Below are 18,761 nucleotides of genomic sequence, written 5' to 3'. Positions count from 1 at the left end.
CGGAGAACCAAGTAATACATGCATTGCTGTATTCAAGCCTGCTCAAGATCATGCACTGCACTCCCAGTGTCTTTGCCGACAGTGTTAGATTGTTATCAAAATGAGCCCATAGATGGTGAACCGTGGATGACACCTTTGGACTAAGGTCAGCAGTTAAGAGGAAGGCTGACCATTGGTTTATGTCCAGAGTAAAGATTAGCTGTGCATCATCAACACCAGTCCATGAACTCTATGGACCCCCACTTCATCATTACTGGAACCCAGAGACCCTCACTGAATCTTTATTAGAGTTCAGGGACCCTCCACAGACGGATTACAGGAAGCCGGGGACGCAGGGCTATACATTGTTGATTATTGGAACCGCAAAACAATACACAAAAAACAGAAAGAAGCGTTCCATCAGACATACACACAAATAATGCATTTTATTTCATTTACAAACAAATCTAATTAAAAAAAAAATACACAGGATGAATGGAGCTTTTCTAAATTCAGTTGATTGTTTGATGCACTTGCACCTCTCCCATGAATCAATTTGCGGATACTATTTACATTTTTAGCCTCCAGTTTCAAATTCCTTAACATTTATAGGACCTTTTAAAATTTTCACAGTACATTTAGCCACTTTATTTGTATACCCATTATTAATCAGTTAATATTAGCTAATTTTCTAAGCTGTCACAGACCCCCAGAGGAGGCTTTCAGGACCACTAGGGGTCCCGGGACCACAAGTTGGCAACCACTATTCACACAGTCAATGGAATTAATGCAATATGATGTAATAAGAGTGGCAAGAGGATAGAAGTATATATTAAAAAAGGTTGCACTTACCACTAAACCACCCATGTTCCACTGTTTTAAATGCAGGCAGGAAAGGGGAAACATACTAGTTTGAGATTATCTGCCAGATAGCACTAAATCCAATCAAGTGCGCAACCACTCACCCCAAACACCTCTAATCTTAATATCAGTGTCTTGTGGTTGACAATGCCAAATGTGGCTGATAGATCAAGTAAAACCAAATCCGCAATTTGACCCCAGTCCACTACCATCCGCAGCTCATTCAGTACTAGTACTAGTGACATGAGCAGGCCTGAAGGCGGATTGCGCTTCATCTAAAAGAGAATGTGATTCCAGATAGGAAGATAACTTCTTGTTCACAAATCTTTCAAGAATTTTCACTGGTAAAGGCAGTTGAGAGGTAGGCCTATAGTTACTAAGAACTGACAGGACCTAAGTGGACTTACTAGCGTCCTTTGCCAGGAACATGGAATCTGATCCATTCCAGAGACTGATACAGAGATTATTTTGTTAAAGAAGATTCCTGAGAGTTTATTGCAAAGTTCTTGTGAGGGGGTGATGCCGCTGGAGGCAGCAGAAGTCATGGTATTACCTTTGATGATAGGCAAAGATTTTCTTGCTGTGGATTTTGCTGGCATCATTGCAGCCGGCAAGAGCCGTACACTTAGTGCTCTGTATCTGCTGGTGGTATAGTCGTAGTGTTGATTTCAAGATGTCATTATCTGTGTTGTCTCAACTTGCTGTTCAGTTGCTCGCAGTGGTATTACATCAACCTTACTTCCTCTGTGTACCAACTGACCTGTGGTTGGACTTTCACCATTGAGTTGCTCTTGAGGGGATCCTGGGGTGCTCAGGCTTGTGCTCATAGACAGCAGAAGCCCACTTCTCTTCTGAAATGTGTTTCCAGCTGCCATGGGCAGTTTTGGTGAGGGTAGGTCTGTGATGGTGCGGGATGGTTATGCTGAAATTGATGAGTGCGAGGTCATAGGAAAAAATCGGGCCCACGAGGTGTCCGGCAGTGTGGGTGGGTTCAGTAACGTGCTGGGTGAGGCCAAGGTTTCTGAGGTTTTCAAGTAGAGCCACAGAGTTTGGGTTTAGGTGGTCTTGTAGGTGAAAGTTAAGATCTCCAATGAGGATGAAGTTGCTGTCATTGATGATGAGGGATGTGACAAAGCCTGTGATGTCGCTGGTGAAGTTGAAGTGGGGTCCTGGTGGTCTGTATACAAGGACTCCTCCCAGGAAGAAATTGGCTGTGATGAGTATCTTGAATGTAAGGTGCTCCATCTTTGGGTTTGTGCTGGCAGTCTTCCCTAATGACCTTATAGCCGGCAGGGATGGTTGTAGTGATGTCTGTTGCCGGGGATAGGTTTAACCATGTTTCTGTGAGAAGAGCAGGTCCAGACCATGGTTTTGCAGTAGGCCCTAAATCTATGTGGTGTGTCTGGTGAGCGAGTGGGTGTCAAGTAGCATGCATGCAAGTGTGGTGTGTTGTTTGGGTTGGGCAGGAGGCTTGTTTGCGTGACTGAGTTGGGTGCTGTTGGTGCATGTGTGGTATGTGTAGGGTGTGGGACAGTGCATAAGAACTTGCAGGAGGTGCATGTGAATTCCCCTTCTCTGTATTGTGATGCGATGGGGCAGCAGTGCAGCGAGTGGCAACCAAGGTTAGGAGGATGGCCAGTTAGTGGGTAGGTGGAGATCTAGAGTTTCTGGTGCTGGGCGCTGTCTAGGCCTGGACTAGGACAGAGAGGCTTGCCTTTGGTGTCTGATGTGCACATCCACCGTGCATCTGTGCTCAAGCCACCATTACATAGATCCTGAGAGAAAGGAGGAGGGCCTGATTTGGGTCTGCTGGCATGTATGGATATCCTGTTATAGATAGAACTGACTTGATCTGAATTTGCCTGAAACTAAAAAAATCCTGTCTTAACTACATGAAGCACTTGAAGCAAATCCACATAAACTGCAGTACTTTAAAGACAGACTGTCTCCTTCTCATAATCAGAAGAAACACTACATATAAATCTATATGCAGAAGTACTAAAAGATGCTGACATCTCACACTAAAAAGAAACCACACCTAAATCTTTATTCCTGCTATTTGACAAGCACCTCCTCTTTCATGACCACATACAAGCAATTGCAAGATCGGCAAGATGTCATTTACTGCAAAACAGAAACTTATATGACAGCATGATCCCTGCTGTCATAATTCTCAGTTAGCTACGAATATATGCCAGGTTGTGTTTCAAAAGAAGCCCCCATAGCTTAAAAAGCACTCCAATTAAACACTGTTGTATACTTACCACTGAAATGATGGGTAATAGGTTGAACCAGAATTCCCAGAAGCAGAAAAAAACTTATGTTTGACACATCTAGAAATATACCCACCCCACATACCTTTTCCAATGCTGCTTTCTATGTGCATTGCCCTAGTCTATGTTCCTAACCTGTAGGTATCCTGAGCATAATATTCCTCATCCATCACAATGGTCTCTAATATAGTAATTCTACTCTTGTGCTAAAAGTTAAAATACATTAAAAAAACAGTACTTGTTCTCCAAGATGTTTAAGAGGATAATACTTGAAAATCGCATGTGTCTAAGACACAATGCTAGCAATGAGAATTCTGTTTCTCAAATGGCCTACAATAATACATAAGAAATGATAACATAAAAACTCTCTACATATTCATTGCATTAACAATTCTACAATAAAACATGTTACACCTGTCATCCTTAAAGTGGTATTCCCCCAAACTTTTTGCCACCATCCTATTTTCATGAATTAATTTTTGCTAGCTTTAGGACTATTGCACTGCTGACTCATGGTAAAGTGCTTGTGCTTTGTCCCTACAAAATGATAAAAATAAAATTGGCTTACACCTGATTGGCATATTTAATTTACATATAAGTCCATTAGTAAAGTGTTATACCGTATACCCAGGACCTTCAAATAAAATACTAGTAGTGGACCTACAGCACGTATTGTGCCACGTACTTAAGTAGCCCCTTAAAAATGTCCTAAGTCTTTCACTAGAGCCTGAATGCAGTCTCTCTTGTCAAAATAACCCCCTTGACAAGCCTTAAACTCCCCTTTTGTTACATATAAATCACCCTTAAGGTAGCTGAGAGGGAAGGATGCACTGTAATTAAAGATCTGACATGTACTTTTAGAATTTACATGTCCTGTTAGCAAAGAGCTCCCAAATTTGTTTTTCACTATGGTGAAGCTCTCCTACTACCCCTCCTATAAGATAACATTTGGTTGCTGTATTACATTTAATATCTGGTAACTTTTGATTGGGAGCAGGTAAAGATTTCATGTTTGGGCTTGAAAAATATAATTTGAAATCCTCTTTAATGGTAATGTTAAATTTTTAAAATGGCACTTTTAGGAATTTGCTATTGCCCTGCCTATCTTATGGTGAAGTCGGATTTTAAATTACAATTTTGGAAATGCCACTTTTAGAAAGTTGGCCTTTTCTTACCTTAGCCATTTGCGTCTGCTGCCTGTTCCTGGGTCACATCATTGGCTGTAGTTGGCAGCTGGACTTTGTACAGTCCTCCTAAACAACCACACACTAGAGAGATTGGGAATGCCTGGATGGGCCATCACTGACAGGATGACACACCCAACTGGTTCCAACCATGGAGTGACACTTGGGCCAATGCTGGACTCCCACTCCCTCCCAGGAAGAAGCTAGACCCAGGGACAGTACTCCTGGATTTCAGGCCACTTACAGAGGGGGAAGGAGGGAAGATACAAATTAACAAAAGAACACTTGCGGTACTGGTTCTGCTCAGCGAAAGTACAACTCTGCTTAACAGGATCGTCACTCAGGAGACCTTCTGGTTATGTGAAGATGGATGTTTGAGACCACCACTTCTGTTTTTTGTGAATACACTGAGAACAACACAAAGAGGCAATTACTATCAGTATATAAACTCCTCTACACAAGTTACGATACAATACTTCAATTATTCACACTAGCGGGTTTTTTCTTAATCATAACATAAGAGAAGAAAAAACAGGTAGTTTTGGATGGAAATCTTCTGGAACTCTTGAAGAAGAATTTGAAATACTGGTTGAAGTCTAAGGTACTCCAAGGGTAAACTAAGCACATAGTTGGAGTTACTGGCACTCCCAAGGTTGCACTTGGTGCATGAATTGGAGTCAGGAACACTCACAAAAGAAACAGTAACAAGGTTGCTGTAGGTACATAGGTTGAAATTTGCACAAACTCCCTAGGAATGCTACAGACCAGGTTACACTCTGTACATAGGCTACACTCGAAAATGAGTACTTGGCATGAGACTGGAGTTACTGACACTCTCAAGGTTGTACTCAATACATTGGCTAGACTCGGGTATAGGGCTAAACTTGAAACAAGGTTACTCTCAGCACAAGGGTGGAGTTACTAACACTCTCAAGGTTGTGCTCTAAACATAATTGGAGTCAGGGACACTCCCAAGGTTTTGCTAGTGACAAGGTTACACTCAGTACATAGATTTGAGTCCGGGGTACTCCCGAGATATGCTAGACAACAAGGTTACATTTGGTACAACGGTTGCAGTTACAAGATACATTCAGCAGACAGTCTCTAGTCCATGAGCAAAATAGTTCAGGTTTGGAGATAAGATCCGGAACCAGGACAATAAAGGAGCGGTGAAAGAGAGAGCCTTGTAGGGGATGACAGACAGGCCTACAACTTCCACTAAAAATTAGTGCGCACTAACCTGGAGGGAAGTACTTAGCCTGGACTAGTACTTTAACTGGAGTTCTAGAATGGCAGGCAGGTAGGTGAAAGATGTTGAAGAAGAGGCGGAATCGTACCTCATAGAGGGAAACACTGGAAGTGTTGCCTAAATCAGGATCTCATATTCATCAGGAAGGCTTGGAAGACTAGAGCACTGGAAGTTTCCGGATGACTAGAGACGTATAGGGACAAGGTTGCTCAGGACTGAAGTCATGAAGGTCTGAGTGACTCTGGAGATGAGTGCAGGAACGGAGCTTGCGCTGGACAGGAAGATCCAGGGGACTCAAGAGGTGAGTGTAGGGAAACTGCTTGCGCAGGACTGGAACGGGTCCAGGTATGGGTACAAGGCCAAGACCTGATGCAGGTTCCAAGGGATTATTTATACAGGAAGCCAGGTGTGTTTCACAAAGGAGGAATCTTCCAATGAATCTAGGGAAAATCATGTGTTACATACAATGGATCTGAGACCTAACGGGCAGCAGGTGCAAGCCATAATTGATAACAAGTACAACTAAATCCAGGTGCATGATGGTACAGTGCAATGGTTCACAGTGGAAATGTGACTTTCCTAGATAGACATGTGATATCTAAAGGTGCAAACTAGCCTAAACTTGCATAGCAATGGAACTGGAGGGCCAATAGTTCAGGTCTTTCAGGAAGGAGGAACCATGGAATACTCAAGACGTGAAGACACTAAAGGAGAATGAATGACATGAGGCTGGCAAGCAATACCCATCGCACATAGAGGAACAGATTGAGTTGTGACACAAGATGGAAGGGCAGACCTGGACACAGCCCCACTTGCAAGTCAATAAGGTGTGCTTTCACACAAAAGTCTTGACACAGCGTCATTGTTCATGCAGCCAACCTGGACCTATGCAGGGAAGGCTGGAAACTCCATGCATTTCAAAGGGAATTCTCAAGAAGCTTCTCTTACTACAAAAAAAAGGCATCAACAATAAATAATAAAACCTCAGACCCACTCTTTATTTCACTTTCTGGTCCTGCAAAGTACTGTAAGAAGACTGCCTGCTGTGTACTTCTGAGGTCTACTTTGCCTGCAGCTGGTTTTTCCTACCTGAATCATGCCTTGAACCCTAAGAGGCCTGCCCTACTGCTTGAGCTCCCATCCACTGCTTAGTCCCCAGACTACCAGGGTGACTCCAAGGGCAAGTTGGCTGGCCTTCTTGTTGGAAAATGGGTTATTGGTAAGGGCAGGTAGGTACCTACACTTAGCAATAGGCCATTAATGTCCACTTAGGTCCAGTTAGGTCTCAACAAATTAAACCCAGCTCAACCATTGGTAGCTTGGCAATGAGAGACAAGGCTTAACTTAGGAGACAGAGTGTAAAGCATTCAAATATCACAAAACAGTAATTAAATAAAACACAGGAAACAGTTTAAAAATCCAAAACCAATTTATAAAAATAGATTGTATTTTTATCTTTAAAGTGACACAAAAAAACAAATAAAAATGTATAAGGGGAACCGGAGATATGAATTTTTAAAGAATTATTGTTTTTTAGCGCCTGGTAAAAAAAAAGCGCCAATCGGGTAATCTGGTTGACCTCGACCGGGGCAAAGTCAAAGTTTAAGGCCAACCGCGATTGAGCCCTGCTCGGCTACAGCTCGTGGGAGGCCTCAGTCAAAAGTTTACCTTCGGACTTAGTCTCTTTTCTGAAGATTTTCTTAAGCGGGATGAACCTGCCATTCCAATCCGACCTCCTGGAACTCTTCTCCAGATACGCATTGCCGGAATCCTCGGTGGAGATTTTTACCTTCGGACTTAGTCGTTTTTTCGAGGTGAAAATCCTTCAACCGGGGAAAACCTGGATCTTGATCCGACATCCTTGGAGCCCTCCTCAGATACGCTGGCTGGGAGGTCCCGGTCAACTTTTTACCTTTGGACTTAGTCTCTTTTTTGGAGATTTTCTTTACCGGGACGGACCTGCAAATCAGGCCGGGTCGTGTTTGAGGCAAGCCGGCTAGAGTTGCCGCGGCGGGTCGGTCCCTCTATGGAGCTTTTTTTCAAAAGTTCTCCAAACTTCTGGGTCTTCTCCCAGATGTTCTTTTAAGGTTCTTTTGGGGTCCACAGCTCACCACAAGGGTCCAGAAGCTCTAAGATGATCCTTGGGGGGTGCGGACTACAACTCCCAGAATGCACCTGGTGCAAACTCCTTTTTGGCCACTGGACACCTGTAGCAAACAGGGAGTCCCTCCTTGAACCAGTTGAAGCCAGGCAAAGTCCTTATTGCGGTGAAGCCCAAGTGTGCAGCTGGTGCAGTCCTTCAGAGTGCAGGCCAGGGGTCCAGCAGGGCAGTCCTTCTTCTTCTGTAGTTCTTCCTGGTAGGGATGTGGTAGGGAACTGAGGTGTGGGTGCATGTCTGCCAGTTTTATCCTTGTCCCTGGGTGAAAAACACGGGGGTCCTGATTCTCCAATCAGGTGCAGGGTTCTTCCCACTGTGATGACCACTTCCTGGGAAGTGTGGCAAAAATCAATCCCAGGAGGCAACATTCTTCAAAAATCCATAATGGCTGAATCTGATTTTTGGAGGTTACATCTGGCTGAGCCCACCCACTGGTGTGGCTAAAATCATAAACACACCCCTCTCCTGCCCTCTCCTAATCTAATCAAGGGGGCACCTAGTTGTCTGGGGTTGCAGGATGTGGGGGTGTTGCTGGGGTGCTCCAAATGTCCTTCTCTGCCTTTGAAGACCAGTTTGGAAGCCCTCCCCCTTCCTGCCTCACCATCTGCTGAGGGGAAATTCCCTCCCACAGGCACATCTCTTTGTTTGAAGCCAGGCCACTTCACACCTCATCAAGGCAGCCTGGCCAGGCTGCCAGAGGCTGGCCAATCAGAGCACAGCATCAAAAACAATGCAGGTCTGAAAATTGTAACTTTTCAGATAAAGTTTAAAACTCGTTACCTGAACAAGTTATATTAAATCCCACAACTGGAAGTTGTGGGATTTATTATAACAATTAATTTGATAGCAAACTCTTGGTATCCATTACTTAAGGGAACCTTTAAAATTAAAATAAAGTCTCCCTATTCTAGCCTATGAAGGCCATTCACTACAATGAGGGGAAAACAAATTTGGCAGTTTTTACCTCACCAGGGCTCATCAAAATATTTTTGTAAGGTCCCTGCTTATAGTTACACGGCACCCAGCCCTAGGGGCACATAGGGCACACCTTAGGGCTGACTCATATGTAAAAATAAGGTCGTTTAAGACTTTGGAACTACTTTTAATTCCAAAGTCGAATTTTCATATGACTTTAATTTAAAAGCAGCCAGCAAGGCAGGTCTGCCTTTAAAATGACACTGGACACCTCAGCAGTGCAAGTATGGGTGCACTACCTTTGCTGTGGCCCATAAATGTTGACTTAGCCAATTATAATTAGCCTAATTTGCATATTGATTTTACACACAGCACAGGCCCTGGGACTGGTTAGCAGTGCCCAGTGCACCATCAGAGTCAGGAAAACGCCAGCCAAAAGTGGAAAATGGGGACAAAAGGTTAGGGGGCCTCTGTAATCAGCCCTGTTTTCTCACACTTCTGACCAGGGCCTCAGGGACAAAAAAGGTTTCCACCAGCATAAACCCACACTGGGGCCCAACCTGAGTTAGTCTCAACCATCCAAGTGATACCTCCTCAATCCTGGACCCATGGAATTGGTCCTAAATGAGCCCACTTGGAACTTAAAGCATTTATGGCTAGTTACTGCTCTGAGAACTGAGAGGAGACCAGGACCAACCTGCAGATCTATTTGCCCAAGGTTCATCACCGGTCGGCCTGGTTTTTGTGGAAGCTCCCACTGCATTCTTCTCCATAGCAGCAATCCTTCACAGGAGGGGTATCCAGCCTTGTAGAACCCTTGTGGACTATGACCTTGAGCCTTTTCCCGATTAATCTGCTCCCTGACGAGACCTCCTCCTCGGACACTGCCTGCCGTCTTGCCCATGCTGAATTTGTACCTTCTCAGAACATTTTTGTTGAACTTTTCTCTAGGTCTGAAGGTAAACACCAAACAGGCCAAATCCACTTCTTGTATTCAACTCATGCTACATCGCAGATGCCTATATTTTTCAACTTTGACCGGTCTCTTGTGACTAGATGTCCACAGTTGGCGCTTTGATCTTTTGGGAGCTAGTTTTTACTTTAAACTTTAAAAATTCAGAACTCCGGTTTAACTGATTGGATTTTTATGAGTTTGGTGTCAAATGGTTCATTATACTCTATTTTGTTTTTCTAAATTGGTGTGGTATTTTTCTTGTTTTGTGTTTCCACTTCATTTCTGTTTGTGTGCTGCATAAATATTTTCCACATTGCTTCTAAGTTAATTCAGACTGTGTTTGTGCCAAAATACCAGTACAGGTTAATTTAGTGATTTTAGTTGTTCATCCTGACTAGGTGTGTGGATGTTGCTTATGCAGGGTTACACCCCACTCAATCAACAACCCATTTTCTCACAAAACCCTTATTAAATTGCTCTACCAAAGATGAGGCCAAATGTCATAGGTCACAAACCCAGTCCCTAAAATAGAAGCTTGCAACATACCCCATAAAAAAATTGGCATAATGGACAGGCTGGTTATAGAATTGTAAGCCTACTCTTCACAATATGGCGATAAAGAAAGGAATGACTGGAATAATGCAGAACATTTTAATATTAACGGAAAAGCTGCCAAAGCAGCGTGCAGCGTCTAAAAAACAAAAATCGATGGCCACCAATCATAATGCAGTGTTCAAACAATCTTTGGAAATTGAGCTAAAAGTTTTTAAGAGACTAGTCCAATACCTTGAAGTCGGAGTCTAAAAATGGCAGAAATGAGGATGTAGCTGAAGACTCGTAGAGAAAGTACCTTTCATGTCATTACTTTAACAAAGGCAGAATCCAAAGGTCATATACAACAAACCCTGGGTCTAATATCAAAGCCAAATATTAACTGCAAATTAAAGAGGCGTATGTAAATAAGTGACCACGTTTAAACGTGTGTGTCATCAACAGACTTGAAAGTGTAATATGAATCAGCACATTTGACATCATGATATACTGGTTATTTATTTATATTTTCCACTGAGCAGTGGGTCCAACAGAAAAGCTTTAACAATGGTGAAAAATATTAGACTCTGCACACCTTTCTTAAAGTTTATCCCTGTTTTCTTATAGTCTCCTTTTCTACGTCTCTAATACATTTTAACGAGAGGTCGTAGTGAGCTGGAAATATATTGAGGCCTAGATAGAGCTTCGATTAAACAAGGAGTATTCTAAATACCATGACCGATGGCATGATAATTAGTGAATAGTCATTAAGGGGAGAAGCAGAGGTGAAACAAAGTATATTGCACATTTCATGTGAACCTGTGACAATTTCGAGATGCATTGCTCCACTCCCTGGAATAAGCAAAGCATGACTCACATGTTGGAAGGTTAAAAGGACAGCTGCAACATTACAGCATTCAGGACGTGTATATCATCGAAATGCAGTATACCCTTATTCTATCTCTGTATCCAGCAGACAGCCTGAGTTGCACTTTACCTCTTTTTGTGTTAGTTGCATATCCGTTAATGGAAATTGGGGCTGAGACTTAGACACGTTCAGCTCTCACCGACGTTAAGGAGGTATACATTTTTGGTGTTTGACTAATCAGTACATCTGATGTCGATTCTGTCTTCTCTCTCTGCAGGCTACTTTCAAAGGCTGGATGGATATCATGTATGCAGCAGTTGATTCCCGTGAGGTAAGAGCCGCAATTCCTTCATCACTCATATTAGTGTTGGTGCCATTATGGCCCCATACCAAAGAAAGATAAGTATACAACCATAGCGGATTTGAAACTTGTATTAAATCTTAGAAAAATTACTGGTTTCCTATTAGCATTAATGATATTTCTGTGTGTTGTAGGGTTGAATGTCTACTACCGTTATCGCTCCCACTTATCATTAATATTTGATTTACTTTTATTTCATCCTCAGTTGTTCCATAATGCTAATCATTTCATTAATTTTATTTTTAAATGTATTTACACTAAATTGTGATACTGCTGACATTTACTTTCTTTTTTTTAAGTAAAATGATTTTCCAGTTCATTTAATTAATAAATATCCTTGTCTAATGCTAACCATATATTAACCCAAACATGTCCATTATGCTAAAATAACACTGTCACGAATCGTGATCCTATTTTTATTCTAGTTTAATTACTTTAAAAAGCAATAATTGTTATTACCTTAATGCAAGCCCCAACGCTATACCCAATTCTGGCCGGGCAGGAGTTCGAGCAGCCGAGTAAACCTAACTGTGCCCCAAGGCACTCGCTCTCAAGGTTTCCACAGATATATTCCTGTCTTGGTGCCTTTTCTTATCTCTTAGCTGCTGTTTCTTCTTTCAACCTTGTTTAACACATTTTACTGTGTCTTCTCACTGCTTTGCCCTTTAGAATAACAATCTTCGTACTACTAACCTTTCAGCCCCTACGCTATCATCATCATCATCACCTCCTCTATCATCATCACCTCTTCTGAACGTGCTTAAGCGATATGCTTCTTTTTACTTTGCCAACTCCATCCTAACTCCCCCACCTGCAACTTCTAGTACTCATATAATTTTTTGCTCGACCTAGACGCTCTAGCCCCTCCGACTTTCTCTACCTAGCTTTGCCTTTTCCCTCTTATCTACTCTACCTACCTAACCATCCTGTCCCCTATCTTCCTTCCACAACAACAACCCTGCATAATTCCTCTATCCCTCCCACCTCTTAAAGGCTTTCTGCATAACTTTAACCCCCTTTTTCACACCCCAACTCATCCAACCTTACCTAACTCTGCCATACATGCTTGATCGTGTCCTCAGATGTTGCTTAACCTCTGTCCCCTCGTTTGACTTCTCTTCCTAACCTACCCAATAACCGTCACCCCATTTTACCCTCTTCGTCTACTCTTCCCCCCTCCTTCCCTTCCCCCCTCTTGTATGATGGCCCACCAGCTGCTATTTTAATGTAAGCATCCTCTACCCTTTATTCCCCTCCTCTATACACATTCCCCCATTTATTCCTACTTTGACTCAACCATTGTCCCAGTATTTCCATGCCCCTCATAACCCTTCTCTTGCTTCTCAGACTACTTCCACAGTATCAACACAATTGCCCAATTCTCTACCTTACCCTCATTACCTTGCCACCTCCTACTGTGACCAGCACCCTGCAATTACATTCTCTCCTCAACCTGCTCCAGCACACTACTCATGCATCATATGTACTTCCTGTAGTACAATCCAGACCATATGGACACTCTTTCCCCCCTCTAACCCATACATCACTCCTCAATAAACAGTCTAATGAAGGCAATGAAGTGACTATGTCTCTCTCTCTTCACCTCCTCTTTCTAGCTGCCCCAGACCTTTTTCTATTCCTTCCTCCCCTCTCCCTTCTTCCTCTCATTCATTATAGTGTAGCACTCTATTCCAAACACACTTAAACTCTATGACAGATAGAGTGAGAGCACCCCTCTGGTCATCACAACACCAAAATCATTCTTCCATCCTACATTTCAACATAAATACATCCAATCACTCGATATGGTGTACCAATCAAAGACTACACTGATCAAAAAACAAAATTAGTTGCCAACAATGGAAGTTAAATATGAATGTTTGTAGTATCTGCAATTCAACTGCACCTCATTGCTGTATGTTGCATTTTTCTTGTAAACTGCAAGACCTGTCAGCTCTTGGTGTGGTTTCCCCTGTCTTTTTGCTTCTGACCTCCTGTTTGTGACCCTATGCTGAATTTTGTTTTTGCTGGCTTGAGGACTTTGAGCACTAAACCACTGCTGACCAGTGCTAAAGTGCAAGTGTCCCCTGTGAAAATTGTATTAGTGATTGTCTTCTCCAGGATTGGCATATTTGATTTACTAGTAAGTCCCTAGTAAAGTTCAGTGTGTGTGCCCAGGGCCTGTTAATCAAATGCAACTAGTGGGCCTGCAGCACTGATTGTTCCACACACATAAGTAGCCCTGTAAACATGTCTTAGACCTGCCATTGCTATGTCTCTCAGTGCAGTTTAAACTGCCTTATTGACCTGGCAAAGGCACTCACTTGCCAGGCCCAAACCTTCCCTTTTACTACATGTAAGTCACCCCTAAAGTAGGCACAAGGTAACCCCATGGACAGGGTGCAGTGTTAATAAAAGGTAGGACGTGTACTGATGTGTTTTACATGTCCTGAAAGTAAAATGCTGCTAAATTTGGTATTTACTCTTGCAGTGCCTCTCTCTCCCATCTTCTGGTGATGTTGGTTTTTGAATTGGAAGTTTGAAAATGCCACTTTTAGAAAGTGGGCTTTTGTCTTACATAACCATTCTGTATCTCTACCTGTCTGCTGAATACAGAGGGGTCAGGATGACAGTTTGGCTGTTTGTACATTCACTCTAGACAGTCACACAAAGGGAGCTAAGGTATGTCCTGCATATCCTGATGGCCCATCACCAGACTGATGGCTGTTCCTGAACTATAGTGATAGGAGGAACTGACACTTGCACCTGAATAGGGCTAAGCCTGTCCACAAAAGCAGTCTCCCACCCCCTAGATTGTGTCTGGGGCCTGGACAGGGAAAGACAGGCTCCTGTTCACTACAAAGACTTCTTTTTGAAGTGCGCCTACTTCAAAGATGTAAATGGGTATAAGTACTGGACCTCTGATACCACATAGTTAGAATCCTTCTGGACTGTGGACATTCTGTCAGGAAGAATAGCTGGATGCTGTAGGAGGGATTGGCACTGTCTCGGTTTCTTTTTTGTGCTGGCCTGCTGCTTCTGTCCTGGGACTGAAGGGATTGGACTTGACTTTCTACATCCTGCTCCCAAAGGTTCTCCAAGGGCTTGGACTGAGTTTGTCTTCTGTTAAGAAGTCTCAGGGACATCAAAGACTTCACCTGCCAGTGCTTAGGCCCTCTTGCTGAGAGTCCTGACTTGCCAAGTGGTGCCAAATCCAGTTCCTGGACCCTTGGAAGTGAACTATGGTACAACCAAGAAGAGACCAAGCACATTGACTCCTCAGTGACTTCCGAACCAAAGCTGCTGTCTGATCCAACACCTCTGCCTGCACCGGAGGCATGGTACCTGCTGAGAGCCATGACCACGACTGACACTGCTGGCCTAGTGCTGCCTCAGCACCTCCAAAGTCCCTCCACAACGCTATTCAAGAGCGTGTGTCACCGACGTCGGTGGCACTCGACTCTGACTCTGCCACAGCACTTGTGGCCTCATATTGTTATCGCAGCATCACAAAGTGAACACCTCGCGTCTTGACCTGCTGGAGTCCTCGCCCCACCTTACTGTAAGGAACTAATGCCTCACAACGGGCGCCACATCGCCTCCCAGCAGCCATAAGGGACCATCGCCTAACCTAGAGAGTGATTGATCATTGTCTCTTTTTCACTCTCTTGATCGTTTTTAATCCTGGCCTTAACCCCCCCATGGATTAATAAAATTGTTACCCTTTGATTTGGGTTTTGAGCCAATTTTAGCCTTTATTTTGACTCTCCTAGTTTTCTCTCTTTTTCCAAACTCACTCTTGGGGTCTTGGCGTCATCGAGAAAAGATCTCTGGCAAAAAGCCCCCCTGCGGGGGGTGCCCGTCAGACATTGCAGCGCCGGTATGACGAGGAGCAACTCCGATGATGAAGCATGACACCCATCTGGGTGTGTGAGGACTCTTGCTCCTAAAATTTAGGACTCCCTTGTATACCTTCTCCTGCCACTCTCTTTTGGAACAGTGTATCTTGTTTGTTTGCATAGTATTAATTGCGTTAGGACATACACTGGACCATTATTCCTCCCTATCCCCCTTGTTTATTCCATCGCCTAACCTCCCCTGCCTTGCAGTAAGGAACCAATGCCTCACCTTCCCATTAGCAGTACAGAACGGACACCACAACGGCTCCAGCGACACCTCACCTCTTCTACCGCAGTGTCTTTGTTTCTGCATAGTTTTTCAAGGTACTGTACGCGGGGTCCGTTCAACCCCATAACGGGCCCGCACTTCCTTGCGAGTGGCATCAGAATGTTGGAGAAAACTCTGTCAAAACTTTGTGAGAGGTCCAGTTGGAGCTATTATGTTTCTAAGCGCTAAATTAAGATCTAGTCTTTAAAAAGTCTTAACTTTACTTGTGGATGTTGGATTTTTGTCGCTTTGGTCTTGTTTTATTCAGATAAATATTGGCAATTTTTCTGAACTGATGTGGAGTACGTTTTTGGTGTCTGAACTGGTGTGTATGTTTGTGTTTGTGTGTGTGTGTATAAATACTTTACACATTGCCTCTGAGATAAGCCTGGCTGCTTGAGCCAAGCTACCAAGGTGGTCAGAAGGGGTTATCTTAGCTGTGTGACTCCCTTACACGGACTAAAGTGACTTCCTTACCCAGATTAGAGTGAGGGTCCCTACTTGGACGGGGGTGCAAATCACTACCAACTAGAGACTCCATTTCAAACAGAAACCACTGTATACAATTGTGTATTCTATATGCATGACCTAGTTACTAAAAGAAATGTATTACCTTAAAAAATCAAGACCCAGTGTTGAGCTCCAAGCCCAAATAAATGTTATCTGTACCTAAGCATAAATATAAATGAAAAAGAAAAAAATGTACATCTCTAATGCTTTGAAGCACATACTATTTTTCCCCATGAACTTTGCACATAAGGATATCATTTTGGTGAGCTGACTACTAAATATATTAATCCACTCTTTGCACCTTTTAAAGTGTTTAAATATATGTGGTTTCCTTTTTTCCAGCAAGGAGAGCAGCCTGAATATGAGATCAACATTTACATGTACCTATACTTTGTTATCTTCATCATCTTTGGAGCCTTCTTCACACTGAACCTTTTTATTGGTGTTATTATTGACAATTTCAATCAGCAAAAGAAAAAGATAAGTATCCATTCCCCAGTGTCCATTTCCATTATGTCCTTCTTTCTTTTACTTTCTAACAAAACTGGGTTTCCATCTTCTATTTCTCCTACAATCTATAGTATCAATTGAAATTGCCAAAAGGTCTTAATGTATAAAATACAGAATGCATTACTTTTTTAATTAACTTCAGATTAAATGTTGAACGGTTGTTTGAAAGATGTACTTCTTTTGTCAAAGTTCTTCTAGAGGATTTTAACACTTACATTATATTTGTGAAAATCTCATTTGAAAATCTGATGACCACAGCAGTGGTGATTTCATTAGTTACCTTCACCTCTGGCCATCGGGAGCGCAGGTCTATGACAACAAACAAATACATGGAGGTGCTGCCCACATTGATGGGTCCAACTATGTCCAATCCAATTTCCTCTTAAACCTCAGTAGGAGTCTCTCAATAAACCATAGGAGATGTCCTTACTTTCGTATTTTTGCCACTCATCTTTCACTCACTGCATTCTCTTACGATGCTTTCAATCATAATGTTCATTCCTGACCACTAATATACCAATCTCTCCTTCATTTTACTAATGCCCCTATAACCCTCATCATTTTACTAATGCCCCTATGACCCTCATCTGCTAGTTGTATCAGGTGTTCTCTGATTCTCTGAGGTGGTTGGCACTAATTTGCTCCCTCTCAGCAGGATGCCATTGTTTACTGACAACTCCTCAAATATTTTCACATATCCAGCAAACTTAACATCATTTTTCCAGCTGCATTCTACTGATAAAATAAAATGACACAAGCCCTTCAAAAGTTTTTCCTCTTCCATCTCCTGCCCCTATTCACTCTTCATCCCATAACCCATGGTGACATGAAACACTCTCACTCCCTCCACTAGCTTCCTTCATCATCCTTGGATCCAGAATTCACTGCCAAACATGGCGGGCAATCCACAGTCTTGTTGTCCATGCCAGGTAGATAAGAGACAGAAAATAGAAAATCCATAAGCAGATGCTAGACAAAATAGAGTCAAACCCGTCTTTATAAAGGCTTTAAGCTAAGGCTTACGATCTGTCAGCACTAAACATTTTATGCCCCACAGAAACTGTCAAAACTTTATATTTGCCTCAATTTCTATGGTTGAGTACCTTACCCCCACCCCCTTAAGGCTGTGGTGACCTCCTTTCCTTCGTGCTTCTGCTTCAAAATAACACCAAACCCCTTTTCATTGGCATCCCTAAGTATTATGCAAGGCACCCCTGTAACAAAGCTCTTCAAAAATTGAGTTGATGACAGAGCAACTTTTATGTCTTCAAATTCCTTGTGGCACTCTTCTGTCCAAGCAAATTAGACACCCTTTTTAAATTCCTATAGTACCACTCACAAATTTGAGCCCAAATCTAGAATACAATTCCATCATTCCAAGAAATGTTTGTACCTCTTCTTTCTTGGAAGGTCGGATCAGCTCAGATATAGTGGTGATTATTTAAGTCTTGGTTTTAACGTCCTCACTAGAGTAAACATGTCCCAAATATGTGATCTGAGACTACACAGACCTACACTTGTTAATCTTGAGAGTATTTTGCTTTTGCTAAACTATGCAAAGCACATCCTTGACCCTGTTGACATGATCATGCAGATTGTCACTGAAAATAAGCACATCAAACTTTCAACATGCTCATGAGCCTTTGAAACACTGGTGTGATAAAGGCAGTTAAGTTTTGTCAAATCTTCACATAATTGGACCCGTGGTAGGCAGACGTCAAGTCAAGTGTTGTACATCAGTGTCACCATCTCCATTGTGTTAGGAAGGAGAAATTTGTCTTCAATTACCTCCTTTTTGAGATACCGGAGATCAACACAAAGACAAATCTCCTCAGAGGCCTTAGAAGCTACAACAACTGGTGTCTTCCATTGCAAAGCCTCTACTGTTTCAAGAATTCCTTCCTTCTTGAGCCTATTTAGTGCAGACTCTACCACTCCATGCAGATTCACGAGGATATTCCTAACCTTACATGCAACTGGAGTAGTTCCCTTGTAATCCTAATGCAATGGATATAACCTTTCACACATCCAACCCTTTCTGAGAACACTTGTAGAAAATCTAATTACAACTGCTCAGCCACCTGCACTTGTGGAATTTAAGTTTAGATCCAGAAAAATTTCCAAGAGTTTCTGGTGTGGCCAACTCAAAATAGCATCACCCTTTAGTGGAATGTACACCTTCCTAGAAGCACAATTTCTTTTGAAATAAAATTCTGCCTCAAAGTAACCAACAAAATTTG

General features: G+C 42.6%; 1 protein-coding gene across 1 annotated transcript in view; it reads left to right on the top strand.

The window, feature by feature from the left end:
- Positions 1–18,761, top strand: part of SCN4A (sodium voltage-gated channel alpha subunit 4) — a 1,135,018-nt gene that overhangs the window by 902,570 nt on the left and 213,687 nt on the right. The window contains exons 23-24 of the mRNA XM_069238085.1: positions 11,251–11,304; positions 16,354–16,491. Coding sequence (XP_069094186.1) covers positions 11,251–11,304; positions 16,354–16,491 — 192 coding nt within the window. The remainder of the gene's footprint in view (positions 1–11,250; positions 11,305–16,353; positions 16,492–18,761) is intronic.

The sequence above is a fragment of the Pleurodeles waltl genome, chromosome 6 (genome assembly GCF_031143425.1).
Source record: "Pleurodeles waltl isolate 20211129_DDA chromosome 6, aPleWal1.hap1.20221129, whole genome shotgun sequence".
Classification (NCBI taxonomy): domain Eukaryota; kingdom Metazoa; phylum Chordata; class Amphibia; order Caudata; family Salamandridae; genus Pleurodeles; species Pleurodeles waltl.
Note: the sequence above shows the minus strand (reverse complement) of the source record. Positions and strands in the feature narration are given on the sequence as shown.